Source organism: Falco punctatus (genome assembly GCF_963210335.1).
Source record: "Falco punctatus genome assembly, chromosome: Z".
Taxonomy (NCBI): domain Eukaryota; kingdom Metazoa; phylum Chordata; class Aves; order Falconiformes; family Falconidae; genus Falco; species Falco punctatus.
This window is the reverse complement of record NC_137586.1, coordinates 61,536,374-61,551,193: the sequence shown is the minus strand read 5'-3', so window position 1 is coordinate 61,551,193 and position 14,820 is coordinate 61,536,374. Positions and strand designations below refer to the sequence as shown.

Genomic DNA, 14,820 nt, shown 5'->3' with positions numbered 1-14,820 from the left:
TAGCTATGAGCATGGTACCAAAAAAGGTATATTTTTGTTTTCTCAAGTCAAAGATACTTTCAGACTGAGTCTTTGATGTGTATTTGTATAACAGTCCTCTAAAATACTAAACTTTAATTACAGAAGAAGGAAGATCAAATAACCTGTCATTGCGAGTTGGAAATCCTCAACACCAGTGAATGAATTGATTTACTCAAGGCAGTATCAAATACTTTTCATATCTTCTCTTGCTCTGAAAAACAAATCCCTACCAGTAAAATATCACTGCAACAGTATTACAGAATCATTTAATTTTATGCGTATGCACCTATACCACAAGCAGTATGAGCATTATGAGCCACACCTTCAGAAATCAGTAGTTTGTAACAAAACCAGAGGTTTTATAAATACATTGAATACAAAGGAGAATTGTGTTCTTGTTACTCTGCTTAGCGAATTTTTATCTAACATAACACTACCCTCCTGGCAGGCCAGTTGCCACCTACCATATTTTATGATGACCTGTCAACGCCATTTTGCCAATTTTTCATGCCTTTTTTATCTCCTCTAGCACACTGATTCTATGCACCTGCTGAGCACCTTCTTTCAGTAGTGTGTGCTCTTTAGCATTTATTGACAATTTCCTTCATTTTCAACTCATGTATCCTTTCAAAAAAACCCTCCTGATAATCACATTTCCAAACTAATTTTTAGGCCAATTCCTGCCGATATTTACTCATGTGAATTAACCATACGCTGATGAAACATTTCTAGTAATTAATAGCACAGTGATTTTGTGCAGAGAAGAGATCTGGACTGTAACATCCTTGGGGAAGGTACCAAGGAGGTGCATACAGGTAACTTACCTGTCAAATAGTTCTCCACCTGTGACCAATTCCAGAACAAGACTGATTTCTGTAGGGGTCTCAAATATCTCCTTCAGCTTTATCTGGCAAAAGATAAGAAAAAGGATTAATTTTGCTTACTTGTCTTCTGGCTGAGTATATCACAGTGTCAACAGCAGGAAACAGACCACACCACAGTCAATAAAGCAGAGAATGGTACCAACTAAAGTTGCAGCATCATTTACCATGCAGTTGAGCAAGTTACTGTGCCTGTTCTGTCCTACCCCCCTTTTTTTCTTCTTTACCTCCTTTGCATTTTTTTTTCATACTCCTTATACCTCAGCAACCTCTATGTAACACAGGAGCTTAAGAAGCTGCTTTCATTAGTGCTTGTCAACACTTGTCTGCCAATCTTTAGAGTAACTGAATGTAAGACCTCCCCCACGCTCTGAGGACAACACCAACTCCCTCTTTTATTTACATAACTTCTTTTGCATAGTTTCTCACTCAACTCTGTCAGAACATCTTTTAAAGTGTAAGTATAATTCAACACTCTTCAATAATGAGCTGCTAATGTGCTCATAAGGAGAACCCAAAGCTTTAGTTCAGGATGCTCCCAAGTCTGTGTAAATGAACCATAGCAGTCATCTCTCAGGAATGGAAAGAATTAAAAAAAAAAAAACCAACACAAAGAAACAAACATAGAGTGAAACAACAAGGCTAAACTTACAATGTTTGGATGTGAAAGGCGAAGAAGAACTCCGATTTCTGTGCGGACAATTTTCTTGTCTACCTGGTAAAAAAGTGGGGAGGGAAAAAGTGAAAAATTTACTTCTGTGTTCACCATAGAAACTTCTAGCTGCATCACAGAAAAATATATATGAACAGCATTTCTAGGTCTCTTAGGTGAATAAGCTGATGCAAGACACATAAGTCAAATATACTGTAAGGAGTAATTTTCTTTTAACACGAGACAGATACTATAAAAGAAAACCACCTGCATCTAGCAAAATTATTACCAATGTACATGTAAGTCATACAAGAAGCAGAATATAGGAAAGACATCTGAAAAAGGTGCTAAAATTCCTGTATTTACTAAAGTTCTGCTCTTGTCTATCACTACTTATGTTGGTTCCATTTATGCCAGGATAGCTTCCTTTTGACACACTCTTCAGCAGCTGCACTGGGAAAAGGTTTCTGCACATAGGATGTGCACATCTAGGCAGTGCAACATATTGCTTAGAACAAAAAAGTGATGCAAAGGTCAAACACCCCCAGCCACAGACAGAGTATAAGGTTTAACTTGCTTCACATACGTCTAAAGGAATGGTCTATTAATGCAAAAGACTTTCTGTTTGGTTAAACCTCTGAGAGGATGAGCTCTTCACTTTCCTTCCCTTCTCAGACTGCAGTCTTTAACAACTTATGTCCTGTGGGGACACCAGTCATTTCTCACAAGAAATGCAGATCTAGGGAGTATTTCATTCAGAAAAGACAACTGCAGCTCTCCTGGAACATAAATGCTTAAGCAAGAAAGAAAGGAAAATGCTGATAAGCAATGTTTGCGTGCTTTTACCTTGCTAAAGGTAATTAATACATTTATGAGGAAACAATCTGGTCTGCAAATATTCTCACAAACCCTAGAGAAATCCTATACTGATGACAATGATAAACATATTCTACAGTACTCTTCATCTCAGGGGTTATGAAATGTATGAGAGTCAGCAAGTTAAGTCATTACCTGTTCTTAAACCAATGACACAGATGACATCAAGCAGAAGATTGCGGGGGCTGGCGTGGGGTGTGGGCTTTTTTGGTGGGGTCTTTTCATCAAACACATGTTTTGGGTTTGTTTTTGTCTTTTACATCATATGGGAAATGAACAGTCATTACACATAAACCTTCAAAACGGACATAAAACTACCTTCAAATTCTCAGAAAGCAGGGCACATGCTTAAAAAAATGATCCCTTTTTTTATTACCTGGAAGAAGAGAAGTGCTTCTTAGTATTTTATTTATTCCAGCAACAACAAATTTCATGAATCAGTCACATTCAGAAATACAGGAGAGGCAGAATTTGATTCTCCCCTTGTGTCAATCAGGAATAATTCCAGGTTAGTAATGCCAGTGCTTTGACAGTGGTGTAAATGAGCGCACAGCTAGAGCCCTTAGGGATTTCTTGAAACTCATTGACACTTAACCTCTTCTAGTGGCTCTGCCAGAAAGCAAATTCAAATTAAAAACAACAACTTTGGACTGATCAGTGCATGCAAGAAGCATCAGAAAGCAAAAATCACAGAGGAATGAATTATTCCATTACCTGAACATCTAACCGAAGATAAAGAACTTGATCAGTAACTAAATCTTCACAGGTAAATGCCTGCTCTGGGGTCAAACATGGGACTATTTAAGCTCTGTGACCATCACGGGCTTTATAAACTTTATTGCTTTCTACTCCAAATGAAAGTGTTCGTTTGCTCTTGCCTGCTACATAAATACTAAGCAGCAGGTTTGAAGAATGGTTTCCTGTTCAGTTTTCCTAAAATGCTGTGAGCACCAGCCTGGGTCATACTTGGTTTCAATACCCCCTTGGCAACAGCACCTTTACTCAAATCTGGGTTGCTTTTGTGAGTGCAAACACATAGCCAGGGGCTCCAAAGCTCACTGCCTGCTAGCAAGGGGCTCTTGATGATTCAGAGAATAATACACATCTGGTCTGTCTTTATACGCTTGCACCTCAGACAGGATCAGAAAGGTTAATGTACAATATTGCACTGACAGTCATTTACTCATGAGAGCTGTTTAGACTGAGAAATTTACCTTACTCAAAAGCAGCACTACAAACTGAACAATCTACCATTCGTTTTCTACAGTTTTGAAAATGTTTGTGCATCATGCATGCCTGGCAACAGGCATGGATGAGGCTGTCTGAACCCTAAAGATGCCTCCTTTAGGCAGTGAGTAGTTACAACTGACAAACTACAGAGGCCTCCTCTCCTCTTGCAGATGGCAACAAACTAAGTGAAAAAGTGAATGGAGACTCAGTTTCAGGACCTTGCTTCCCTAGACATCCACTCAGCAACCATAGGCGTGTCCCTCTGTGACCCAGGTCCTGACCTGACACAAAACAGTAGACTTTCGTAACACTTCCTCAGGTAGTGGTATGTGGAAAAGGTACCTGAAAATTCAAGTTGCTATGTTGCAATGGCAAATAGGCCACAGAGAAACTTAGAAGAATTACAAATGTATAAGCATCCTGGACAATGGCTATTGGGACAGATTTTACAACAGAAGTGTGCATGCATAAATGATATGAGTTGTTCCAAAGCGAAAGCAGCGGCATATGTAGTTGTGGCATTTTATTACTGTTTACTACATAAACAGTGTCCTGTTTCACCACTTTTTTTTTTTCTTACCTTCTCCTACACTAGGTGTAGAGCTATATCAACACTTACCTTGTTTCATCTCCTTTCAACAAATTATACTTACTTATATCACAGCCAAACATGGCCTATTTTTAGTTTGGGCAGGAATTTCAGCAATTCAACTACCTATACTCCTGGCAAATTATTTGATACGAAGATAGTCTGGCATTTCACTCTATACTGTATGTTGCTAGGGTAACAAGTTTTAAAACTTGGATAACTTAACCAAAATATCCTATTACCACAAATGTTTGGTCAAATTAAGTATGTTTGGCTAGATCAAATATAGTGGTCTGATTTGTGTACATGTAATAACTGACCAAAATGAGGCTGAAAAATTGTTTATTTTTGTTGTCTTCTCCTTGGATGCAATTTAAATATGCAGTACAATATGTAACAATTTATCTAAACTTTCCTTAAATTAACATTATCACAGGAATGTCAGTAAGAACTTTGTGAGCAAATCACAGTCAAAGATAATGTCATCAGAAACAGTCTGTTTGTGAAGAGGAAAAACAATCAAATGTTAACTTTCAGATGTTTCCCAGTTCCACTAGTGTAGCGATTATCCTTCTACAAGTTTCCTTATTTTTTGCTTTTAATCGATGCTAACTAGACTACATTATGCTTTTGGTCAAACATTTCATTAGGTAATTTTATTTCTACTTAAAAGACTACTTTGTGTGAAAAACTTACACTAATTCTGCACCAGGTTGTGCAAATGACTAGTTGGGTGATTTTAACATTGGTATGATTTTAACGAGCTGTATTTTCTGTTTGCAAACTTTGAACTGCAAGCAATCAAGAGGCATTTGCTGTGACAGGCCTTTGAAGCAGCATTCTGTTGTGGTACATCCGTGAAAACTGAGAAGTTATTTGCCATGTAATCCTGAAAATTATCACTTCTTCACCACTGACACTAGGCATGAAGATTTCACTGCCCATAGACAAAATTCAAACAAAGCTGCTAGATGGCTGGCAATTATTAAAACTCACACTTACATACTTCCGTGGCTTATATGTGGAAAAACTGATGTGAAGCACTAAAACACAGCAAATCCACAAGAGATGCCTGTAGGTGCAACATAGCCTTGCCACGTGCTGTGGCTTGCAGATCTCCACAGTATGCTTCAGTAAGGAAGGGCTGTGACTGGAGTACAGGTAAGCATCTGCATGATGGCTTTAATCTAACTAGATAAAGTACCTGTGGCAGCAAAGATACAGTGACCTGAACTTGGGAGCAAGAGGAAGTCCAACAATTCCCAGAACCCTGTGTGCTGAACTGAAATGTCCGTCTATACTGCTGCTGGACACACAGCTTTGCTATATTACCTAAGTTCACTAGACAAATGGTAGCATGCTGCGTGCACTCCAAACTGCAATCGTATGTCCTGTTTACAGACAGACAGGCATAGGATGAATAGCATTAACAGAGTATTTCACACAACCAAGGTGCAGGAAGTTAGGACAGCATTTGCAAGTGCGGGTGAATGAAATTATCCACCCCCTTAGTTTGTATTAAAGCATTTACATTAAAAAAGGTAACTATTTCTGCATTATTCCTAGTATTTTGTCTCTCCAGTTATTTCACTTCTGTAGAATTAGGCATTCATTTTCTAGATATGTGTCTGCAAACACCACGTCTTTGAAATTTCATACTGGTCATGTAGCAAAGTAGCGCTAGGTCTATAATCAGTCTACTTCTGATCTATAAATTTCAGGCTATTTGACAAGGGAAAGGGCTGGAAAAATCCTTAATGAAAGCTGAGATTCTTCCACATGTCCATGCCCTGAGATGGTGAGGTGGAGTGATGCTACAAACCCTGAGACAAAACAGGATAAAATGGACTGTCACTGCGAACAGATTAATCTAGTTGCTGCCTTGTGATATGTCATGCCACCCTGAAAACAGGTGGCCAACATACGTACATACCCCTCAAACTTAGTAGAGAGCAAGCAGCAGAGCACATTCCTCATCCTGCAAGTCTATCCTCTGTTGCTCTCTTTCCCCAGGGTGCTGTGGACATGGAGGTGCCTATCTGGCCAGATATGAGCACCAGGCAGGTTGGGTGACAACGCTGTGCCCAGGCAAGAGGTGTGAAGCAGCCAATGCAAGTGGCTCTCCAGCAGCTTCACAGCACTGCCTACCTCTGGGAGGCTGTTCACCCCAGCTCTGCACAGCTCTTTGTTTAATATCCCATTTATTGACTCACATGAACGTCTCTAATTTGAGCAATGAATGCTTTATTGAACCAGCAGGTCAGGCTCTGAGCATGTATTTTTCTTCACTGTAAAAGAAGCATGCTGCAAATCATTATTGGCTTGCCACCACACTCCATTAGAAGTGCTTCCAAGAAACAATTTTTATGTTCTTCTCAGCTTAAGTAACTGCTCAGCAGCCTAAACCTTTCTGTATTTTATGGAGTCAATCATTAATTACCACTTGTAACTTTGCCATTATTGTGTCTTCTCACAATTAAGATGAAATATTAAAACCTATACAGATACAGGCTACCCACAAGCAGAGCTGCCAGTCCCATCGTAGTCTAAAAGGTCTGTTCCCAGCTGTCACACCTACATACAGGGCTGCTGGTCTACCCAGGGACTCTTGAAAGGTTTCAAGAAATGAGCTGGAATTTAAAGGTTGAATTTAAATAAATCTTCACAAGAAGAAGATTCAAAGTCCATATTTTCTATACAGTTTTGGGTTTTGCTTTTTAATTTCAGAATGTCCTGGGTAACAGTAATTGCAGCTTCTGCCCAGTTCATACATCGAGTATCTTCTATGAAAGTCTTTCAGTCAAGACTTCAAGATTAAAACACTGAAGAAGACTTCTAAATATGCTTTTTCTTCTGTATAAAGGTGGGTTGTACCATGGAAATAACATGTATCAGCTAGTCTATGTATCAATGCAAGATATGGATGTCAATCTTCACCATAAGTGATAAATAATCTTGAGGGAAACAAAAAGTAGTATGACAGAAAAATCCCAGAACAAATGAAAATAGGTACTTCTTATGTGGCTCAGCCTATCTCTCTGAGTTACTCTGGTGTAACTCGATAAGCAGCATGGCAGTGGATAGTGGGTAAAAAAATTTTAAAAAGCTGACCCTTCTGAATGGATACTTCTTTGTTCCAAGTAGGGCATTTATTTAACACCTGCTTCAGGTGATTTGATTCTTTGCATTAACTTTTTTTTTTTTTTTAATGGAAATAAAAGTAAGGAATTCTTATGTTTCAGGGGCTGTTCTTGCTGGGGCATTGCTTGCCCTTCTCAGTAAGGTCAGCAACTCTATATGGGAGCAACCGTTGTAGTCCTAATAGAATAATATTACCTTAACAAAAAAAAAAAAAGGTTCAAAATAATCTTTTTTTTTTCTATTTTCATCTTGGCAGACTATTCTGGCTCTCTCCATTCAAGCTGAACATGAGGTCCTTACAGAACACATCAAACAATACAATGAGGCACACCAGTAATTGCACAGCCCTGCAGTATCTTCCATAAACTCAGCAGGGAGCTTTAACTTGATAGGTGTGCTGGTTTTGACTGGGATAGAGTGGATTTTATTCATAGCAGCTGGTATGTGCTGTATTTTGGATTTGTGCTGAAAACGGTGTTGATAATTCAGGGATGTTTTCATTATCGCTGAGCAGCGCTTACACAGCCCCAAGGCCTTTTCTGCCCCTCACCCCACCCTGCCAGCGAGAGGGCTGGGGGCACAAGAAATTGGGAGGCGGCACAGCCGGGACAGCTGACCCCAGGTGACCAGAGGGACATTCCATACCATATGGCATCATGCTCAGCAGATAAAGCTGGGGGAAGAAGAAGGAAAGGAGGGACATTCAGAGTGATGGTATTTGTCTTCCCAAGTAACTGTTAGGTGTGATGGAGCCCGGCTTCCCTGGGGATGGCTGAGCACCTGCCTGCCCGTGGGAAGCGGTGAATTAATTCCTTGTTCTGCTTTGCTTGCGTGCGCGGCTTTTGCTTTACCTATTAAACTGTCATTACCTCAACCCATGACTTTCCTCACTTTACCCTTCCAATGTTCTCCCCCATCCCACTGGAGTGAGAGTGAGCGAGCACCTGCGTGGGGCTGAGCTGCTGGCTGGGGTTAAACCATGAGAGTAGGACACTGAGACTTTTTATTTTGAGCCTCCAAAAGTAAACTTGTATTATTAATGCAAAGAAAGCAGACTACTCTTTATCAGAGCAATTGTTTTCTGTGTACATGTCCACACTTCAATTTGCGGCTGTAATCTTTCAGTTGATGCATATTCTTTAGACTGAACACACTTGCATGGAACTACTGCAAGTTACATCAACACACCTGCATTTGTCTTGTTAGGTGCCTAAAGGTCTTCTTGTACATGCAAACCTGTCAGCTGCAAATACAGATTAGCTGAGCTTGTACAAGCATATGCTTTTTAAAAATGAGTAAATGCACTATCTGCATATGACGGTACTTTTAATCTGTTAAATGTAAATTGTTCCATCAAAGAAGCAACACTTCTGTTTCTCAGAAAGCACAGCACATTTGCAATCAAACCACCAGGTGGACAGAGATGATTTGTGGGATTGCATAGACTTCAGCACAGTAAATCACATGCTGACATAGCTGATTAACAGGCCCTGCATACTTTAACATATGATTTCAATGGTAAAGCTGACCAGATGCAGGTAATACTCCCCAAAGACACAAAAGCCTTTGTGAATGTGTTCTTTTGTTCACCTACATTAACTTGGTGGCATCACTGAAGGGTGAAGCATGGGTCCAGAGGCACATATAGTTTGCACAACACTGGTCATTTGCAATAACATTTTATGTCCATGTTCAAAACAAGTTATATGTTCATTAGAACAGGTCTTATTATATGCAGTGGTCTAACCAGCTAACTAATTTGGTTGTTGTTTCTGTTCCTGAGACATTTATAGACAGATTTCTGCAAATACATTTGATAATTGTTGAACGGTTTATGCAAACAAATTTCAGGCTATTAGGTATTCATGAACTGCTCATTTCAGCTACTCACTATTTATAGTGTGTTACTGTCATTGCTACTGTTCCCAAAACTAGGTGGAGGAGGACACTTCTAAGATGTAAGAAAAATGTGTAAATCAAAAGTTAAGCACAATTCTTTTTTTAGTTCAAGACAGTAATATTTGTAGGATTATTTAGAAAATTTTCTTGCCCATTCTGGCTTTTGACTTATACAGTTACAAATCCAAAAACTTCCTCTCTTCTCAGGGAAAATTCATTAATCTATCTTTTATTCTAAGTGATGTAACCAGTTCTAGACATCTGGAACTCTGTAAAAGGCTTCACACTCACACATGCTTCTGAACAAGTTGATTGCCACGTTAGCAAAGCAATAGCTCCTTAGAAACTGTGAGCTATTAGATAATAGGATATTTTCTATCACCCTGTACAACATTTTACCTTAAAGTTACATGAATTTCTTAGGAGTCCTCAGTTGATTGATAAAGATCTAGAATATGTTATGTCTACTTATATTATTAGTCAAGTGCAATGCTCGCTGCAGTTTAAGGAATTGCACATAAATCATAAGCTAGTGTACCTATCCTTCTCTAAATCAATTCACACTTACAGATCCATGTGAACCTTCACTGTTATCCAATAAAGGTTTGATGCAACAGGGTTACCATTAATATTGTAATCTCTATCACAGATATCAAATGATTCCATGAGATCAATGTACCAGTTTTGGTTGGGATAGAGTTAATCTTCTTCATAGTTACTTGTACAGGGCTTTTGGGGTTTGTGATGAAAACTGGTGATAACACAGGGATGCTTTAGCTATGGCTCAGCAATACTTATGCAGCATCAGGGCCTTTTCTGCTCCTCACACTGTCCCAGGCTGGGGGGGCACAATAAGTTGGGAGGGGACACAGTTGGGAAACCTGCCCCCAACTGACCAAAGGGATATCCCATACCATGTAACACAGTGCTCAAAAAGAAAAGCTGGGGAAAAAAGGAGGAAGGGCAAAAGTTCAGACTGACTATGTTTGTCTTCCCAAGTAACCATTACATATGATGGACCCCGGCTTTCCTTGGGATGGCTGGACACCCACCTGCCCATGGGAAGCGGTGAATGAATTCCCTAGTTTGCTTTGCTTGCACATTTACCTATTCAACTGTCTTTATCTCAGCCCATGAGTTTTCTCACTGATAACCTTCCAGTTTTCTCCCCCATCCCTCTGGGGGCAGTGAGTGAGTGGCTGTGGGGACTGAGCTGCTGGCTGAGGTTAAGCCGTGACAATGAACTATGTGCTGTACCACTTCATTTTGTAAGCAATAACATAGACGATGATTGGGGAAGGCCTGGTTGTGAATCTGATGATCAAATGAGACTGTTTCATTCCAAGTATTTCAGGTGGGATAAAATAATGACAACATCATGTGCAGACTAAGTCTTGCATGTTTTCTTTGATGAACCACCCTGAATCTCTGGACCTGCTGCTTAAAAGACACCTGTTACTATAAGACTTTTAATCTGATGCTAGACAATTCTTCTGGTAGGTCAGCCCCAAACACTGATAATGAGGGCTCCTGAATTCACTTTAGTGTTGCCTGACACTATATAGAACCTGTAACTCTGCACTTACAGGAACCATATAAATGACACCATGCCCCAAAACTGCTTAAAATTTACAGGTTATACAATTTATAATCTGTGTAATGCAGAAAACCAGTAGATCCTCAAAGGAAAGCAGGGAAGGAAGCCCTTGAAGAAAATTTTCAGGGACTAAAAAGAAAAAATATTTTATATATTTGGAAGAGGATACAGAGAAGCACATAGGTGAGATGGTTGAGAGAGGCAGGCAGACAAGGGAATGCAACGCCTTATATTTGACAGAGCTCACTTCATAGATTAGAAACTGTGAGCTGAGTTTCTTGTTAGCGCGATTTGTCAACAAATAACACTGGAGTTTACAGGACTGCTTCTGGCCCTACAGCTCTCCAATCCCTGAGGAGGATGTCTGAACTACATTAATGACAGCATGCTAACTTGCTTCCTCTGCCAGAATCTATGAGCTGTGCTGGAAAAAAAGAACAAGTGACTGACCAAGCTGAGAGTAGCAGGAACATAGAGTGACTTCCCCCTGTAACAGATCACTCCAACCTGTGAATTCCACATATAAGAGCCACAGGGTGCCTTCCGTATTTGATCCTGTGTTCCCTGATGCTTCACACAATTCAGGAGTAAATGGAGGAGATGCTGAAAGGAGGCAATTGTAAGATATGTGAACTTGAACCAGAACAGGTGACTATTTGAATTTCAGGAGACTCACCTATGTACATCTCCCTTTATGGCCACTGAACTCACATGCAGATTTGAAAAATCCACAGAATCAGACCTAAAAAACACCTCTGATGCATAAAGTGTGATTTAGGGTGCAATTCTGGTACTTTAAAAAAATGCAATCTGTGAAAGACCCCATGGGTTCTTATGTTACTGCAGGTAAAATCTGCGGCTACTTGAGCTTTTGGTGAGGTTCAGCTACTCAGTGATGAGGAACCATCTGGGACCTTCAACCTAATTTTGAGGTCCTTATTACAATTGCAATACTCTGACCATACTCTCATGAACTTTGGGACGAACAAGCCCTGTATGAAGCCCAGTGGTAGTAAAACTGTCTCTCTTTGAATACATTTTACATATGCACTACATGGGAGGAAGAAGACCTGGCTTATAACACACAAGTGCTTAGGTGACAACACACAAGTTAAAAGGTGACATTACAGTGCCTGTCTCCTATAGGCCACCTGACCAGGAAGAACAAGTGGATGGGGCCCTCTACAGACAGATAAGAGCAGCCTCACATTTGCCGGCCCTGGTCCTCATGGGCAACCTCAACCACTCTGATATCTGCTGGAAGCACACACAGCAGGACACAAGAAATCAAAGAGGTACCTGGAGTGCATAGGTAAAAACTTCCTCCTTCAAGTGACAGAGGAGCCAGTGAGGAGAGATGCTCTGCTGGACCTCAGAATCACCAAAAAGGAAGGGTTCACTGGGGATGTGAAGATCAAAGGACACATACTGTATGTTGTTCTGGGCCACCCAGTACAGAAGAGACAAGGACATACTGGAAAGAGTCCAATGAAGATGATGAAGGGACTGGAGTGTCCCTCCTACAAGGAAAGATTGAGAGGCCTGGGTCTATTTTGCCTGAACAAGAGAAGGCAGATTTTACCTGTGAAGTAAAGCATGCAGGAGTTAGTTACTGATGTGTTAGGAACTGTGGTACTAATTGCCTGGGTGCAAATGTTTTCCAGATCTAGCTCCTAGCCTTGGAACTTCATGTGCTCCTCATCCATAAAACATGGAAATGCTAATGTGTTTTCTCACTGTGGTGTTGCAGTTGTAACACAGCAATGACCCCAAAAGAATACCTTAAATTAGTTATAACAGTGAAATGAGTAATTTTCCCGGAGTTCTGAGTAACAGATTTTTGGCTTCTCATTAGGAATTTGAGCTCTCATCTGCAGAAATTTGGACTTTTCCCACAAATTCTGGAAAGCCATGTCACAGGGTTCTTTTGACTTTGTATTTTCTCAAATTTTTATATTCAAATCCTATACCTACTAAATTTGCCACTCATTCCAGAAACCTACAATTATTATCATGCCATTTCTTGTAGCACTATTCTTTTATCAGTGAATAAAGAGCTAAAACCTATATGAGTGATATGTCTCTTGCAGACAAAATCTAAATTTCTGCAGGCTGATATTCCTGACAGTACTGCTTAGAGGTCCTCAGAAACTAGCATACCATGTAACCTTTGGAATTCTAAAATAACTTTGAAATCAGAATTCTCTCAATAAAACTGTAAATGAAAGTGATTTGAATGCCACAGGACTAAAATACAAACCAAACCATCTTATTTATGCAATTTCTTATTACTTACGGAAATGCTTCCAGCTGATTTCAACTATATCTACTGAAAACATGCCCAGTTGGAGTTTCAAACACCTGCTCATTCAATATACACAAAGTATAATGGAATATACTAGAAATAACCTAGTATTTGAAGGCTGCCTAAAACAAAGGGGCAGGAATAACAAAGACAGTGCAGTGGGTTTTCTTTACATTTGTAGAAAAACATGTTATTGGTTATTTTTTATTTATTCAGCATTTGTGGCGGTGGAGTGTTGCTTTGCTGTAAGGAAGCCCTTCTTAAGTGATTTGAGCAAAGAGCCAGTTTAGTTTGGCAAAAATTTGGGATGATCCTCTCATACACACTAGTCCTGCAGCTATCAACCATCACAATATTCAGCTTAGAAAGTTGTACCGAACCTTAGATTCAGTCTTAAGATCAGGTGATGTATCTCATGGACATCACATGTTGATGATAACTTCATCATTTCCCAAAGACATTCCTGTAACCAGAACCCACAGGTTGTGCACTCACACAGTTGCTGTGTTAATTTCCACCTTCGCTTTTCCATCTCTCCCTGCATGTGGCTGGTCTTTCTCTTAAAGGACATAAACCAAAAGGAAACCACCTCAGCCAAAGAGGATATATTTCACCTTGAAATACACCAGTGTAATTAGTTTGTCAAGTAAGTACATTCTGATTATGGAGTTCTTGGTAAAATAAATCTTCTCTCTTACAGACCTCAGTTAGATTTGCATTTCTGAGGGGCTACAGAAAACTCAGCTTCAGGCCAGAGGAATAAACCCAGGATATTGTGTTTTAAGTTGTACACTGCTCCTGTATTATTCCAACAGCCAAACTGACAGCATTGGAGAAAACACTTAGTTTCTCGTCTTTTGCCCTCTTCTCTTCACGAAGCTCAAGGGCAGCTTTGGCTGCAGAGACCATGAAGCAGTGGAGTTCAAGATCCTTAGGGCAGTGAGGAGGGCGCACAGCAAGCTCGCTACCGTGGGCTTCGGGAGACCCAACACTGGCCTCTTCAGGGATCTGCTTGGTACATCACAAATAAGCTCTGGAGGGAAGAGGGCCCAAAAAAGCTGGTCAGTATTCAAGCATCACCTCCTCCAACCTCAGGATTGGTGTGCCCCAACAAAAAAGGAAGTTGGCCAAAAAAAGCCAGGAGGCCTGCATGGATGAACAAGGAGCTCCTGGACAAAATCAAGCACAAAAAGGAAGCCTACAGAGAAGCCTGGGAAGAACACAGAGGAACTGTCCAAGCAGCCAGGGATCAGGTTATGAAAGCTGAAGCCCTGATAGAATTAAATCTGGCCAGGGACATAAAGCACAAAAAGAAAATCTTCCATAGGTACATTGGTGATAAAAGGAAGACTTGGGAAAAACATGGGCCTTTTCCCAAAGGAAACAGGAGACCTAGTTACCCAGCGTATGGAGAAGGTTGAGGTACTCAATGACTTTTTTGCCTCAGACTTCATCAGCAGGTGTTCCAACCACACCACCCAAGTCACAGAAGTCAAAGACAGGGACCGGCAGAATGAACTGGCACTATACGAGATCAGGTTTGAGACCACCTAAGGAACCTGAAGGTGCATAAGTCCATGGGACCTGATGAGATGAAGCTGTGGGTCCTGAGGGAACTGGAAGATGAAG

General features: G+C 40.3%; 1 protein-coding gene across 2 annotated transcripts in view; it reads right to left on the bottom strand.

Annotated features, from left to right (window-relative positions):
- Nucleotides 1–14,820, bottom strand: part of CAMK4 (calcium/calmodulin dependent protein kinase IV) — a 175,300-nt gene that overhangs the window by 76,031 nt on the left and 84,449 nt on the right. Inside the window, exons 3-4 of one of the 2 annotated variants that reach the window (XM_080371234.1) lie at nt 1,555–1,617; nt 846–928 (exon numbers count right to left, since the gene is read on the bottom strand). In XM_080371234.1, the coding sequence (XP_080227360.1) occupies nt 846–928; nt 1,555–1,617 (146 nt within the window). The remainder of the gene's footprint in view (nt 1–845; nt 929–1,554; nt 1,618–14,820) is intronic. The other variant, XM_080371235.1, reaches the window with a different exon arrangement.